The sequence below is a fragment of the Macaca mulatta genome, chromosome 15, assembly GCF_049350105.2.
Source record: "Macaca mulatta isolate MMU2019108-1 chromosome 15, T2T-MMU8v2.0, whole genome shotgun sequence".
Lineage (NCBI taxonomy): Eukaryota > Metazoa > Chordata > Mammalia > Primates > Cercopithecidae > Macaca > Macaca mulatta.
The window spans coordinates 118,407,871-118,423,447 of NC_133420.1; the positions used below are offsets into that span (position 1 = coordinate 118,407,871).

Below are 15,577 nucleotides of genomic sequence, written 5' to 3' on the forward strand. Positions count from 1 at the left end.
CAGCCGGGTCCCCAGACAGCCGCCTGGTCAGACATAAGTCAGATCTTGTCCTCCTTGCTCAGATGCTCTAGCAGCTTCTCATGGGGATCAGAGCCCTTCAAATGGGGGCTTCCCCAAGGATCTGCCCCTGACATTGCCTCCCTGACCCCCATCTCCTGTTCTGCCTCCGCCCCTCTCCCTCCGCATCAGCCCCAAGAGCTTCCTTGAGGTTCTTCAACCGTGCTGGCCATCCACCGCCCCAGGCCATCCACCGCCCCAGGCCATCCACTGCCCCAGGCCACCCACCGCCCCAGGCCTTTGCACTTGCTATTCTTGGGCCTGAGCAGCTCTTCCCCAGGTATCCATGTGATTTGCTCTCTCACCTTCTGCAGCTTTTGACTCGAGCTTCACCTTCTCAGGGAGGACTTTCTGGACCACCCTAGTTTAAATCCTATCCCTCCCCCACCCCCAGGATAGCCCCTCCTCTCCCCTGCCCCATTTTTCTTCATAGCACCTATCACCACCTGACCCACTGTATTTTACTCACCTATTTGTTTCTTGTCGGCCCTCCCCACTAGATTCTGGATCCCATGAAGACAGGGACTTTGCTGGTTTTATTCACTGCTGTTTCCATAGGCCTGTGCATAATAGGCACTCAGTAAATACCTGCTAGATGAAAGTACGAAGGAAGGAAGGAAAAAATGAATGACACCATAGTCCAAGCAGGACATGGAGTGTTTGTTGGCCGAGTACTAAGTAGATGAACCCTTATAATTCTGTAGGGTAACAAAAAAATCCACATTTTCCCCGACACTATCTAAAGATGTTTAAATGACTGTGCACATTCTTTTAGATCATCTTTTCACTGGGGGTTACACAAATAGGTTTCCCTGTCAGTGCTTGCCCCAGTTGAAACCCCATCTGTTCTGTTGCAAAGCATATTACTTGTGTCACTAGAAGTCCTGACCGTGAGCACTTCCCCAGACAGCAATAAGCAGCGTGTCTGTGACGGGCAGGCTCCTAAAACTGGCTGGCCTGTGGGGCTCTGGCTTCTTGAATACAATAAGTGAAGTGGCCTTTCACCTTTCCATGGATTTCTTTCTGTGTCATGTGACCAACTTGGGAATCACTGCCCATAGTCTAGAATGTAGTGTGGGAGGCTGCTGGTGCACAAGAGACACCGTGATTTCTGGACCCAACTCACTCTTCTGCAGCCACTTGGTCCCCAAGGCTCACGTTGAGATGATGGACAGCTGAGTGCTGAGACACTTGGCCATCTTTCTATATATTTTCAGTGCATGCACTTCATTGAGCCCATGAGTCCTGTTGGTAAGGAGGAGGGCAGCAAATGTTAGTGTTGCTTTTGCATCCTCCATCGGGGTATCCAGTAGAGCCAAGACCAAAACGCAGAGATCTGACTTCTGCCCCTTTCCCTCTCAGACAGAAGGCCAGGTAGTTAGGGCAAGTCTCAGCTCTTCTACCAATAATTTCTGACACTGCTTGCTTCTTCCGTGCCTAGCACTGTGCTGGTTCTTTGCATTTGGTTTTCTCTCACCTGCTCAAGAACCTGTGCAAGGAGGGTACCATTTTCCATTGTGCAGATGAGGAAACCCAGGCCTGGGAAGGCCGAGTGACCAACCACATAGCTGGTGAGGGATGGGTTCAGGACTTCAAACTGGGTCTTCTCCCAACTTCAAACTGTCTCCTGCACTGCCAGGCATTTCTGTTGAAAGTCTGAATAGTGTCCTTTAGAGCAACATGTTTTGCAAGCTGGAAAGTGCAGCGCAAATGTGAGGAAACATTTTTATTTATTTTTATTTAGTTTTTGAGATGGAGTCTCGCTGTGTCGCCCAGGCTCGAGTGCAGTGGCACGATCTCGGCTCACTGCAACCTCTGCCTCCCAGGGTTCAAGAGATTCTCATGTCTCAGCCTCCTGAGTATCTGGAATTACAGACACCTGCCACCAAACGTGGCTAATTTTTGTATTTTTAGTAGAGAGGGGGTTTCACCATGTTGGGCAGGTTGGTCTCAAACTCCTGATCTTGGGTGATGCACCCACCTCAGCCTCCCAAAGTGCTGGCATTACAGGCATGAGCCACCATGCCTGGCCATGAGGAAGTATTGTTGATGGTGGTTCTCTTGATTTTGAAGAGGTTGAACAGTGGAGAGTTCAGCCTGTCGGTGAAAGGCCTCTGACTGTGTTTTGTGTACATCTGAGTTCTACAAGAGGAACATCCTATTCAGATGTGTCGGGGGCAGGAAACTTCAGTCAAGGCTCGGATTTCTTCTAACTAGGGCAGTGGTTCCCAAACCTTGCTGCATAATAGAATTACCTGGGAGCCCAGGATGTACCCCATACTGATGACAGCAGTGTCTGTGTGGGAGCCGGGCAACAGGATATTTTCAAGTTTTACAGGTGATTCCAGAGTGTAATGGAGAACCCCTTCCCTTTATGGACTTTTCTTGTGTCTGTAAAGAAACTAGAGTATTTGGCATGGATCCCTGGTTGGAGATGCAGTGTCTGTTAAGGCACCTATTTCACCCCCAAAGCAAGCTTGAAGCCCTAGCCTGCCCACTGGGGGATATTTCAGGAATTTAAAAGAACAGAAAGAGATGGGCAGTTCTGACTGCACAGCAAGCCTCCTCCGGAGCAGCCACCTGGGCTTCGACTGGCAGCCTAAGATAGTGGTTCTCAGCAGGGCAGTTTTGACCCCCGACCCCCAACAATTGTCAATACCTATTTGGTTGTCACAACTGGGAGTTGGGTGCTACTGCCACCTAGTGTGTAGAAACCGGAGGTGCTACTAAAATTCCTAAGAGGCACAAGACAGGCCCAGCAACAGAGAATTGCCTGGTGCAAAATGTCAGTGTTGGCAAGATTGAACAACACTATCGAATGGGACCCCAGGCATGACTCCAGGAGTGACTTGGGTTGAGGAATTGAGAGGTTGCTGTTATGTAGATTTTGGATATCCCTAAGCTTCTACAGGGATGCAACTTTGTTATTGATACACATTGATAGATAAACCAAATCCTTACTTTTTTATTTTAAAAAAAAAAAATCGTTTTTATTTTTTTACATTGCTTTTCATCTTTTCTACTTTTGCATTTTTAGTGATCTCTAAAACTGCAACAGAATAGCCCCTACATGTCCCGTTTCTCCCCGGTGGCAGGGGAACAGTGACAGCTTCTGCCTCCCAGGGGTGACTTCGGGGACTGAGGCTTGCAGAGCACTGAGAGCTGGGTCGGGCCTGTATCATGAGGTGGTGTTCAATAAATACTTGCTGTCATCGTGTATGTTCATGGTGTAGATACAGAAACAAATTTATTCAGTGTGAAACTGCAGCCTATGAAAAGTCTGTAAGTGAAAAGCAAGCATAAAAGTACTCTGGACTCTTACTTCCTTGTTTTCTGTTCACCAAAAAATCTTTCAATCAAAATTGCCTGTCAAACTAAGTATTTCCTTTGAAATGCACAGTAATTACCAGGAGCCGGTATCATGCAAGGACTGGGTTTATCCCTGTAAGGATTGTAACACAGTAGCTTGCACTAACTAGAATTTGGCACCCAATGAGAATCTTTACTGTCTGCGCGATGGGAGATTGGAGAGAGGGGTTCAGGACAGCGAGGAACCATTCAGCTGAGGAGGCAGTTGAGTTGTGATTAAACCTGTGGACATGAAAGGTGTCGCTATTGGGCAGGAAGACACCAGCATGTGTTTTGTTCTTGCTTCTTATCTTCTTGTGCTATACAATCAAGTGAAATAAGGATTGCACAGCCAGAGAAACACACCAGGACATTGTCCACCTGGCTTGCTTCTCACACCTGCTATGCTTGTTTCTGCCTCAGACCCACGGAATTGGGGTATGGAACACACACAGCTCTCCTTTTCAGAGAAAAGAAACTAACGCATTTTTCTCCAACAGGATGGAAAGACGGCAGAAGATCTTGCTAGATCGGAACAGCATGAGCACGTAGCAGGTCTCCTTGCAAGACTTCGAAAGGTGAGAAATTCTGTTCATGGGTCTGAAGTTCTCTACCCGTGTTTATGTGAAAAAGTCTCAGTCTTTTTCCTTATTTGAGAATGAACAAAATGAGGCTCTAGACAGCCAGGTTTTAGGAACAGTGGTGTCTGTCCTGTGGTTTGCATGTCAGTCGGTATAAATGCATCAGCTCCCTATCTGTTTTCTTCTCTATTTGGACTTGGAAATCATTTAGCCTGTTTGCAGTTGCTCTGCCTGGTTTTCCTCCTCCCACTCTCTCTGTAATAAACCACTCCCACAAAGTAGCGGGGCATGAGGACGCTGACTCTGCCTCTTTCCTTCTTATGTTTGAGCTCCGAGATAGCTGTTAAGCTCCTGTTTATCAAACATTGTTGCTCTAAGGCTTAAAGAAACATGACAAGAATAAGTAAAGGCAGGTGGTGTACCCTTTCCAGCCTACAGCATAACAGTTGTGTCAGGAGACTTCACAATAGCCATATCCTTGAATCTAGGAACTCTATTTTATGCTTAAAGATGTTTGCCGCAGTATTATTTATAATACAGTAATAAAAATTGGGAACATCAGATAACCCACAGTAATGTCTAGTAAAGGGTCCTATAGTCATAGAATAGAATGGCTTTGGCCTTTTAAATATTTTTAAGGAGTTTTACTAATAGGAGTTAGAGGGGTGTGGGCTTCAAAGGAGAAGACAGATTGTGTATACGTAATAATCTCTACTATGTTAAAATGCATAGAAAGAAAATGATAGAAGTGATGTTTTTCGATTTTGCTATTATACTCAACATTTTCTTCTTTAAATATTATTGAAAATTTTTAAAATTACTCTTTTTTAAAAAATGTATAGCAATAGTAATCTTTTTTTTTTTTTTTTTTTTGAGACGGAGTCTCGCTCTGTCGCCCAGGCTGGAGTGCAGTGGCCGGATCTCAGCTCACTGCAAGCTCCGCCTCCCGGGTTCACGCCATTCTCCTGCCTCAGCCTCCTGAGTAGCTGGGACTACAGGCGCCCGCCACAGCGCCTGGCTAATTTTTTGTATTTTTTAGTAGAGACGGGGTTTCACCGTGGTCTCGATCTCCTGACCTTGTGATCCGCCCACCTCGGCCTCCCAAAGTGCTGGGATTACAGGCGTGAGCCACCGTGCCTGGCTGGTAATCATTTTTTTAAAAACGCAAACTAGGAATAAAATGATAATTCAGTTGGTTTAAGTGCTTGCTGAGAAGATAATGTCCAAAATATGCTCCAGAGATCCCACAAAGTTCTTGTCGTATAGACCGAGAAGTGCCTGGGGGAGAAGTGGTGAGGTCATAACCTTCACAGCCCCTGAAGTTTGAGTTTTCATACTTGTCCTGTGGTCTTGCCAGGGGCAGGCAGGCCACAGATTGGGATAATTTCTTTCCTTATGCAGAATATAGACTTGGAGAGACACACTTCATATATGCATATTAAAACCCCTTGGAGTTGACCTGGCAAGGGTAAAATCATGGGTGACTGATTTTCACACCCTTCTGCTTTGGATTCTGAGAACTGGCCTCAGAGGCACTGAGCAGATGTTGATAAACTCAGAGCTGCGATTCAGTCTCCCCTTTGTCCTGGAAAGTGCAGAATGAGATAAGTCAGGTAAAATTTCCCTAGCCTTACTCACCTGTTCTTACCAGAAATTCATAAATTACAATGATGGGCTTAGTGATTTCTTACTCTGTACCATTATGGACTGTGTCCTTATGCCTGCAAATTTGGACTAGAAACTCAAGGGAAACCTTTTTGTTTACAGGCAAAACAAGCAGGGGCAGGGGCAAGGGAGAGCCCGTGAGTGGTTAGTATTCAAGAATGAGCCTTTCTATAGAGTTTCCTGAGTTTAAAATTCGCTATCTTTGAAGCAGAGGACCAGCCACACCAAACACAACGCAAGCCCCGATGTGCAGCCTCTGGCTTTTGCCAGATTGCACAGCAGGGGGCCCTGCATTGGGCACAGAATCTCACGCCTACAGGCTGGTGTGCATCCGTTACCCAGGCAGCATCCATTGATAGTGAAAGGAGACGAGAAGTCTGGTTTTTGCGCAGGCTAAAAGAGCACAGTTTTTTTTCCTGTTAGTTATCAGGTCTCTGTTATGGTCCACTAGTAGGAAGAAACACTATAAGGAAGGGCGAAAGGCTTCTTCAACAGGCCTGACAACTTTACTGAGTGCAGAAGCCTGCTAGGTCAGATGTGCTCAGGTTTCCACCCGGAGAGGCTGCACACCCAGCTGTAGCACCTCGCACCTGGCTTGCGTCCCTGAGTCCCCATGCCGTGCCCTCCCAGGTGTGTGAGGCCCTGGCTCGGCTCACACAGCACCAGCACTTCCACCACTACCTCCCTCTGGAAAGCTGCTCACCACATTCGCTCTCAGCTTCGAGTGCTGTTGACCATCTAAGGAACTGTATCACAGAGCAGGGGCCGGGGGACCTGCAGCCAGCTCATTGTGAGGCAGACATTCAGGTGCAGCACGGTGACCTGCAACACCCCATTGGGTCACTCGGGACACCCGCCTCATGCAGAGGGAGGAGGCATCTCATGGGGCTGTGCTGTCTTCTGCTGCCCATGGCCCCTTAGCAATGGTTCGTTCTTTGACTTCAAAGTAGATTACTGTGCGAGATGCGAACCCACATGTGCCCTTCCAGAACGAGTCTGAAAACAGTGCTCAGAAAAAGGACGGAGGGAGAGCAGTGTTGCACGAGCTGGGGATGGTCGGACAGGTGGGTGGGAGGTCCTTCTCCCGTCCTCTGTCCCTGTTCTCTGCAGTCCACTTAGATGACTGACATAGTGAGGAGGAGAGATGCAAAGCACCGGGCTGCGGAGCTTCCTCCAAATCCTAAGCGAAAGGGGCTTGTTCCCATTTAGAATTCTGAATTTCTGGGGGCGGGCTCTCGCCCTGTCTCAGTTTGGGATTTTCTTTTCTTCCATCCATTAGTTCCTTTGCTTTTGGTGCCTAGATTTTTAAAAGAGATGGGAAGTGGACTATTACAGCTATAAAATACAAAATACAAAAATATAAACTATATCATGTTTTATAAAATATATTTTATAAAATACAAAAAACTATAAAATGCAAAATATTATTTTTGTATTTTAGTAAAATATTATTTTGTATTTTACCATTATCCTGTGGTCTTTTTTCTCTAAAGGAGAGGTCAAGGAAAAGAATAGTCACTTTTTTTTTTCTTTCTTTCTTTTTTTTTTGAGATGAGGTCTTGCTCTGTGGCTCAGGCTGGAGTGCAGTGGCGCAATCAGGGCTCACTGTGGCTTCAAACTCCTGGGTTCCAGGGATCCTCTTGCCTCAGCCTCCCAAGTAGCTAGGACTACAGGCACATGTCTCCACACCCACCTGGCTCATTTTTAACATTTATATTAGCAACAATGTCTCAATACATTGCCCAAGCTCTCTCTAACTCCTGGCTTTTAGTGATCCTCCTACTTCGGCCTCCTAAAACAGTGGGATTACAGGCGTGAGCCACTGCACCTGGCCAGCATAGTCATCTTAAAGCCCTAGTTAAAGGACAACATCCCCCTTAGCACCCAGAATCCAGTGAAAAGTCCCCCCTCATCTTTATGTTGAAACAAAATACAGAGTAGTGCCTGAGAGCACAGACTGGAGGTCAGATGGCCTGGGATCCAACTCCACTTCCACCACGTTCTAGCTGGGTGAGCTAGCAAGTTGCTCAACAGCTCTGTGCCTCAGTGTCCCTGCTTGTCAAGTGGTTGAGTCTGCTGCTGCCTCCCATGACCGTGATAAGGGTTGGATGGGTCAATGTAGATGATGTCCCTCGCACAGTGCCTACACACAGTAAGCACCACGTGTTTCCTGCTATTGTTGGAATCCTGCAGAGCACGCTGGAACAGCTGTGAGGTGCAGCAGTGGCCCCTGTGGCTGGGCACCCTGAGTGTCATTTGTGATGACAGCCACCACTGAGTCCTCAGTGTGTGTGGTGGGCACTGTGATTTCAGAACATGCCCAAGGTTTACAGAGGGGAACGTTGCTGCAGGAAACCTGGTTTCAAAGAGGTGACAACATGCTAATCAGTGCAGACCTGAGGTCCCGACCTCACCTGGAAGTACCTGCTATCTGCTTTTAATCAGTGGGCTCGGGGGCTCCAGGGCAGATTCCTGGCCAGGTGGGATGCATCCTTTCCACACTGGCTACTGTGCCTGTGCTGAGCCTCCCTGCTTTGTAGTGCGCAGGGATCGCCTTCCTGTGAGGAGGCCCAGGGTTCTGATTCCCTCAGAATCTTCTAGATGCTGTGTTCAAGGAGCCCCTGGAACTTGTTTGTCTTCATCATCCCTCAGTGGGCTCTTAACGTTAGCTCCTCATTAGCCAGAACAGGAGGAGTTGTGTGCCAAGCATTGCTAATCATGGTCTTTCTTCCTTGTGTATGAATATGAATCCCCATGCAAGTAACTGCTTGGCACCTGGACACACCTGGTACTGGAATTTGGTTATTGGAAATGATTGAGCTGTCGCAGCGGCTTCCTTGGAGAATGCATTGCTGAGGATTGTGGTGGGAGCCCAGGAGCAGGCAGTGCCTGCCGAGGACACCAGGAAGGGGACTGAGCTGCAGTTCTAACTCAGGTCACCTGGAGGAGGAGACAATGGGGTACAAGATAGGGGAGGGGAAGGGAAGAAGAAGTCATTCACCCTGCAGAGCATCTTAGGACCATTTTCCTTTCCATGTCATTTCTCCTCGATATTCCCCAGTGTTTCTCACTGGGTGCTGTTGGCAGCTTGGGTGACTGGGAGGTCCTGTCCTTGCAGGATGTTTCTTGTCCCTGGCCTCCAAGCATCTAACACACTAGCGTTCCCTACAGCGGTATTATGAAAACCAAAAGAATGCCTCCACACATTCTCCCTCAACCCCTACGGTGCTACCACACTCTGCAAGAACCACTGCGGGTTGATCCAAAGCGCAGTCCTGGGGAGAGGTCTGTATCTGGGACAGCTGAGGATGGTGGCCCTACATTGCCTGCCATTTTATTTGGTTTCCAAACAGGCCAGTTGAGCAAAAGAAATACTTTCTATCTGTGCTCTCAGCTCTCATCAGTTGACATTGCCTAGGAATGTGTCTTTAAACTATATTTGCTAGGGAAGCAATGGGATTTGGCATCTGGAAATAGAACCAAAATCATCCTGTTCTCCCACAGCAGTGGAAGATGTGCAGGGGAGAGGGACTGGCTGTTTTCATCACTGGACAGTTCAGGGGGCAGGAGCACGGAAGGTGGCTGAGGCCGAGGCCAAAGCTCTTGGGGAAGAAGGAACCGGGGGCAGGGCTGAGCTGCATGGGATCGATTCTGACCCACTTCCACATTAAGTGAACCAGGGCAGTGGTGTGCAGGAGCCTCTGGTGCTGGCCCTGAGAGCCGAGCATGTCTTTCCAACCTGGTGACATCACACGGGGGTCTTGAAATCAGCCAGGGTGGGAGCATTTGCACCACAGGAATCAGAAATGCTAGAGATGACATCTGCTTCTCCCTACCAAAGGTTGCTGATAGGTTCATCATTGTTTTGGGGGTCCCTGAGAGCCCCGCCTGGCTGTAGGTACCACCTTACGACAGAAGGAAGTTGTACCTTCTACTTCCTTGTGCTGAATCAGTAACAAAGCCCCATGCAGCTGTCCAAACCTGCCTGAGGACTGTGTTGTTGCTCAGCCAAACCCAGTTCTCCTTCTAGAAGAAAGGAGGGACCCCTTCTATGGGAGAAGGATTGATCTAGATGTTATATCAGCATCCACGTTTACTATAATCGCTGCAAGTCCCATTCTTACCTGATTTTAAAATAAGAATTTCAAGGGGGTTGAGGAGTTGGCTTGTTTTTATTTTGTTTGGTCATCCTTCTAATCAGATTTTCCATAAACCTGAAATTAAAAGTAGGCTGGGTGCAGTGGCTCACGCCTGTAATCCCAGCACTTTGGGAGGCTGAGGTGGGCAGGTCACCTGAGGTCAGTAGTTCAAGACCAGCCTGGCTAACATGGTGAAAACCCGTCTCTACAAAAAAATTAAAATTAAAATACAAAAAAAAAAAAATTAGCCAGGGATCATGCTGCGTGCCTGTAGCCCCAGCTACTCAGGAGGCTGAGGCAGTAGAATCGCTTGAACCCAGGAGGTGGAGGTTGTAGTGAGCTGAGATCATGCCACTGCATTCCAGCCTGGGTGACAGAGTAAGACTGTGTCTCAAAAAAAAAAAAAAAAAGTAGTTTGCTTTTCCTAAACCTAAGACCCAACAGTGAAGAAAGGTGGCTAGGAATATTTTGAAAAATGAAATCAGTTTGGGAGTTGCCCAGATGGAAAAATTCACCACCTGTAAACTGCATTTGCGTAATTAAGAGTTGCTGCACCATCCGTGCAGTCTCCCTGCACCCTGCCACGTGGGCGGAGCCACATGGCCTCTCAGTGCTCTTATCTGGCCTTCCCAGACAGTGAATGGTCTTCCCCATCAGCTTGCTAATGTTTAGTCCTCTTGTCTGATGAGAAAGTGAAAGCCAAGCTGCTAGGGAGAAAACAGTACTGGAAGAAAGAAAAGTAGAAATTAGGAGATTCACCAGGGCTTCAAAGAGCAATGCAGTTACCAAATAACATTCATTCACTCATGCACTGAAAAGGTATTTCCAGTGTCTACTGTAAGAGCTGTTCTGGGCACGGCAGAGACCACAGTGAACAAAATCAGCAGAACCCAGCCAGGAATCTGATAAGAGATATGCGTAAGGTCAAGGGGTGACAAACAATGGCCTACAACCCACCGCCTACTTCTGTAAATAAAGTTTTATTGAGACACAGCCACACACTCTTGTCTGTGGCTGGTGTTCATACATGGCAGAGTTGAGTTGCCACAGAGATCATCCGGCCCTCTACAGAAAGGGTTGCTGCCGTGCAGGGAACTGAAACAGGATGAAGTGAGATGAGAGGATGGTGGAGTCTGCTTTCACCTGGCTGATGAGGACCTCTCTGATGTGACACTGAAACCAAGACCTGAAAGCCAAGAAGAAGGAAGCAGCCCAAGGAAGGGCTGGAGGAAGGCAGAGGAATAGGGAGTGCAAAGGGCTGGGCAGTGAAGGGTTGGAGGAGCTCAAGCATAAAACAACAAAGGAGGGTAACTGGGCTAGGGCCAGAGCATGTGCCTGGGGGTGCAGGCAGAGAACAATGCCCAACATGCCCGGGAGGTGGCACAGCTTTATAGATGTCACCCAGGGGGTGAGGAGATTGGGTTTGGGCCAAGTGCAGGCAGGTGTGAGATCTGCCTTAGGTTTAGGAATTCCCCCGGCTGCTGAGACTGGAGCCTCAGGGTCAGGACGGGGGGCAGAGGGACCTGATAGGAGGCGATCTTGGCAGCCAGGGGAGATGTGTGGGGCTTGGACTGGGGCTGTCCAGGCTCTGTTACTTAGTGAGCCTTGGGCAAGAATACCAGGGAGGCTCCTACTCCTGTGTAAATATTTAAAGGATGTGATTAGAGCTAATACAGGTAAATATACTCTATCCTACACACGCGCGCGCGCACACACACACACACACCCCCTTATGACCACCGGGAAGGTTCTGAGTCAGAATTCTGCACTCCTTGGAGTTCGGTTCTGCCTTCTCCTCTCCCCTGCCTGGTCTTGCCCACACCGTGGATGCCCCGGGGTCTCCTGAGTACCCTCCAGCCACACCCACAGACCTAAGGGGCACACACTGGAGAGCACTTCAAGCCATGAGCCAAAAATGTCGGTGGCACCACAGTCCCCTCTCCTCTCCCCCGGAGGTGTTGGCTGCATATGGCTCCCGCCTGGCCCAGCCAGGGAGGGCCCACCAAGCCCGGCCTTTGTGCCAGCCGGGTCTCAGGGCTGTCTTGTAAGTTGTGTTAGACACACACTGTGGAAGGACTACTGAACCCCCCCTCCAAATAAATCAGTCTGCCTACCACCTTCTAGACCTGACCTGGAGCCTCCTCTGGGTTGGAGACAGATCACTGGGTGGATGAAAGCTGCTTTCCCAGGGAGAGGCCTCTGGGCCCCAACCCGTCCCTACCCGCCATCTGGTAGTGAAATGTGAAAACATGCCTCCACCAATGCGGGAGAAATTTCAGAAACTTTTTTCCAGGATGACTGCATTAAATTCGGATGTGCTTAGATTCTCCAAGGTTCTTAGTGAGGATGAGAGGTCATCTTCCAGGATCAGCTGAGATTTCCTTATAAAGGGAAATACCTGGGGATATTTTGCTTCTCTTGGCCTTTCAAGATGATGGTGAATTCTATAAGTCTGGATCAGTGCCGTTTCCCAAAGACTTACTGAAGGGTGAGTGGGCCCATCTCAGCCAAGGCTGACAGCTCCTGGTGGAGGGGAGGGGGGTGCACCAAGGACAGGTGAGTCCTTCCACAGAAGTATTTTACTCCAAAGGGTGCCCTATTCAGGAGGTGCCTTCTGAGTGGGATGCACTGTGAGAGGCCTTCCTTGGATGGTCCTCAGTGCTGTGGGGTTCACCTTCAGTGTGCATATCCCTGTCTATTCCTGTCTCCTCTGCTTCTGAGGAACCTGCCACCTCACTTTCAGTGTCCAGCAGTGGGAGGAAGACCTGGTGGCGAGTTCTGGCTTTACTCTGTCACCTTGGGCAAGTGCCTTGGCCTCTCTGAGCCTCGATTTCCTCATCTGAAAGGGAGGAAGATGGTATTAACCACAAAGGTTCCTTGGAGGTTTTCTTTTTTTTTTTTTTTTGAGATGGAGTCTCGCTCCGTCGCCCAGGCTGGAGTGCAGTGGCCGGATCTCAGCTCACTGCAAGCTCCGCCTCCCGGGTTTGCGCCATTCTCCTGCCTCAGCCTCCCGAGTAGCTGGGACTACAGGCGCCCACCACCTCGCCCGGCTAGTTTTTTGTATTTTTAGTAGAGACAGGGTTTCACTGTGTTAGCCAGGATGGTCTCGATCTCCTGACCTCGTGATCCGCCCGTCTCGGCCTCCCAAAGTGCTGGGATTACAGGCTTGAGCCACCGCGCCCAGCTGGAGGTTTTCATAGGGAATGTGAGTGAAGGCATAGCATGAGCTGGAAGGCACCATGCATGTGGAAGTTACTGCTGCAGACAGGAAACACATCTGTCTCAACTCCTCCTGCTGCCTCCTCCCTCCTTCTCCATTTATTGGGCTGGCCCATGAAACAGGCAAACAGATAGCCAGGAGCTTCTGCCCCAGCATTGCCCTGCGTGGAATTTGAAGGAGTGAGCTGGACTGTCAGTACAGGGAAGTCACAGGCATAGCTTGGCCTCATACGCAGGAGCAAGTCAGCCTGCAGGTTCAGTCGCTTCTAGAAGCCTCTCACAGGGGCAGCGGTGTCTGTAGTTGACCATGGTTTGAGTCTGCTGAGAGTGGAAGGGCCTGTGGGACTCGTGGAGAAGGAATGAGCTTGCCCCGTTCCTGCAGACAGGACAGACGAGTGTGCTGAAGCTCAACGTGTCAAGATCCACAGGCACGAAACAGGAAGAAAGAGCTGCAAGCAGATTCGTGGCGCAGTTTCTTTACCAAAATGGGGCACCCGGGATCCAGTGACTGGATTTAACCAGGAACAGTTTTCTGCCTTCTCCCGATCTCAGATGAAGCAGACTCGGGCTGGTACCAAGAATCTCTGTGTGTGGGGAGCTGCGTGTCAGGGAATAGCTGAGGAAGTTTCATCTGCCCCTTGGGATGCTCACCTTGGAAGGTGACCACTGTTCAGCACCGTGGACGCATCTCAGGTGCTCATGCATGGCGTGGTGTGGGTACAGCCTTGGACTCACAAGGAAGACCCAGGGCTGCTGCGGAAGGCTGGAGTAGGCTGGGAGGTGGAATTGCTCCAGGGTCGGTGGCAGCCCAGCAGCATGGGCGCACCTGCTGCATGTGGCACTGGGGAGAATTCAGAGCCCCATTCCTTCCAGCTAACAGGTGCCACCCCCAGTGAGTAACTCATAATAGAATCTGTCCAGCGTTTTTGCTGATTCAGGTAATCAGTCAGGGACATTGCTGTCAAGACCCCCAGCCCTTTCCTTTCCCTGTGGTGCTCTGTCTCTGGACCTGTTGGGATTTGAGGTCAGAAGAAGACACCAGAGTAAGGACCACCTCATGTTCTACAGATCATCGTTCGGTGTCGTGACCTCCACCCCAGCTGCCCCAGCATTTTACAGCAAGCCTTGTGTCATTCTCCCTTGATCCTCATAAAGTAGAATTTATAGACAGGGGCGTACCTACTACACAGATAGTTTCAAAAGATCATTAGTGTGCCCTAACTGTAATACAACACAGACCTCGTGGGAGCATGCGCATAGTGAAATATGCTGGATGTCAGTATGCATGTGCTAGGACACAGGCAGGAGGAGACTGGGAAACCCGGCTGGTCCCTGCACCCACCCGCAGGGTCAGTGAGTGCAGCCCGCACAGACGCCCGTGGACACTGGAGGGCTGGGATGGCAGCTCCAATGCCACAGCATCGTGCTGAGCTGATGTACAGAAGTCGGAGACAGCACTCAGGAAAGAAAAGGAAAAAAGCAAAGTGTAATTGTTTGCCAGTCTGTAAAACAGCAGCATTCGTGGATAACTCAGTATATATTAAATACTGCCCCCAAAACCCTCTGGATGATGTGTAAGATGTAAAGTTCTCAGCTCACATGACTGTCAACAGGCTTTTCCCCTATATAAATGCTCATCAGATGCTCAGAAGTCAGGGGACCCGGGAGAATTCTTCGCTGTGAGGGGCATTTTGTTACACGGTGTCTGAACACACAGCCAGCTGCAGGCGCATCCCCTCAACCTTGTGGGAACTAAAATGCCACCTCAGATTTCCACAGTGCCCACCAGGGGTCAGTATAGTTCCTGGTGAGGAAGTCTGGTCCTGGCTTAGGAATTGAAAAGGGAGATAGGAAAATCAAAGCCTTCAGGAGAGTTATGTGTGAGTTTGTAGTGATGCAGTTATAATAGCAAAAGTAACACTGGCTTTTGCTGCTGGAAGAGATCAGCAGTAAGTGAGCACCTCCCAGGATTTAGAACTGAAGGAATGGTCCTGCCAGGTATAGATCACAAAGAGATGCCCTTGTGTGGGTCCCTCTGAGTTCTGTCATTTATATGACACTGGTTTATGGAGATTCTATACCTGCTGGGGCTGGGAATTCCATCTGTCCCCGAAGATGGGCTCCTGGTCTAGAAAGGCAGAATGCCTCATAGGGTCACCCTGGAGAGCCACGCATTGTGGGAAGAAGCTTCCAGGAGGAGATGGCAGTCAGGACAGGTTTTGTGGGTTTGTGGGAACTGCAGGTTAAAGCAGAGGGGTCCTCCTGGGTGAGGGTGAGGAAGAGGCCTCAGGCTGCACCTCATGGCTCCAAACAGGTCCTCGTTAGGGAGCAGGGCAGGAGTGGTGGGAAGAGATGTTGGCCTGTGAGGGGGTGTGACACCAGGGTGGCATGGTCAGTGCCACATCACGTAAGCCTTGAGTAGGTTCCCTTGGGTGCACTGAACACTTTGCCTACACTATCCTGTTAAAAGCTCTTATTTGGTATTAGATGTGAAATCATTCACACGTCTGTGTCTCCCCAAGACCATGGATCTGGGCTGAGTCTGGATTTTCCTGTTGTCAGCACTGC

The 15,577-nt window shown here is 49.3% G+C and overlaps 1 protein-coding gene across 10 annotated transcripts in view; it reads left to right on the plus strand.

Annotated features, from left to right (window-relative positions):
- DAPK1 (death associated protein kinase 1) overlaps positions 1–15,577 on the plus strand; it is a 210,907-nt gene that overhangs the window by 165,753 nt on the left and 29,577 nt on the right. For all 10 annotated transcript variants that reach the window (XM_077965000.1, XM_028834216.2, XM_028834213.2 and 7 more), the window contains 1 exon segment: positions 3,906–3,983. In XM_077965000.1, the coding sequence (XP_077821126.1) occupies positions 3,906–3,983 (78 nt within the window).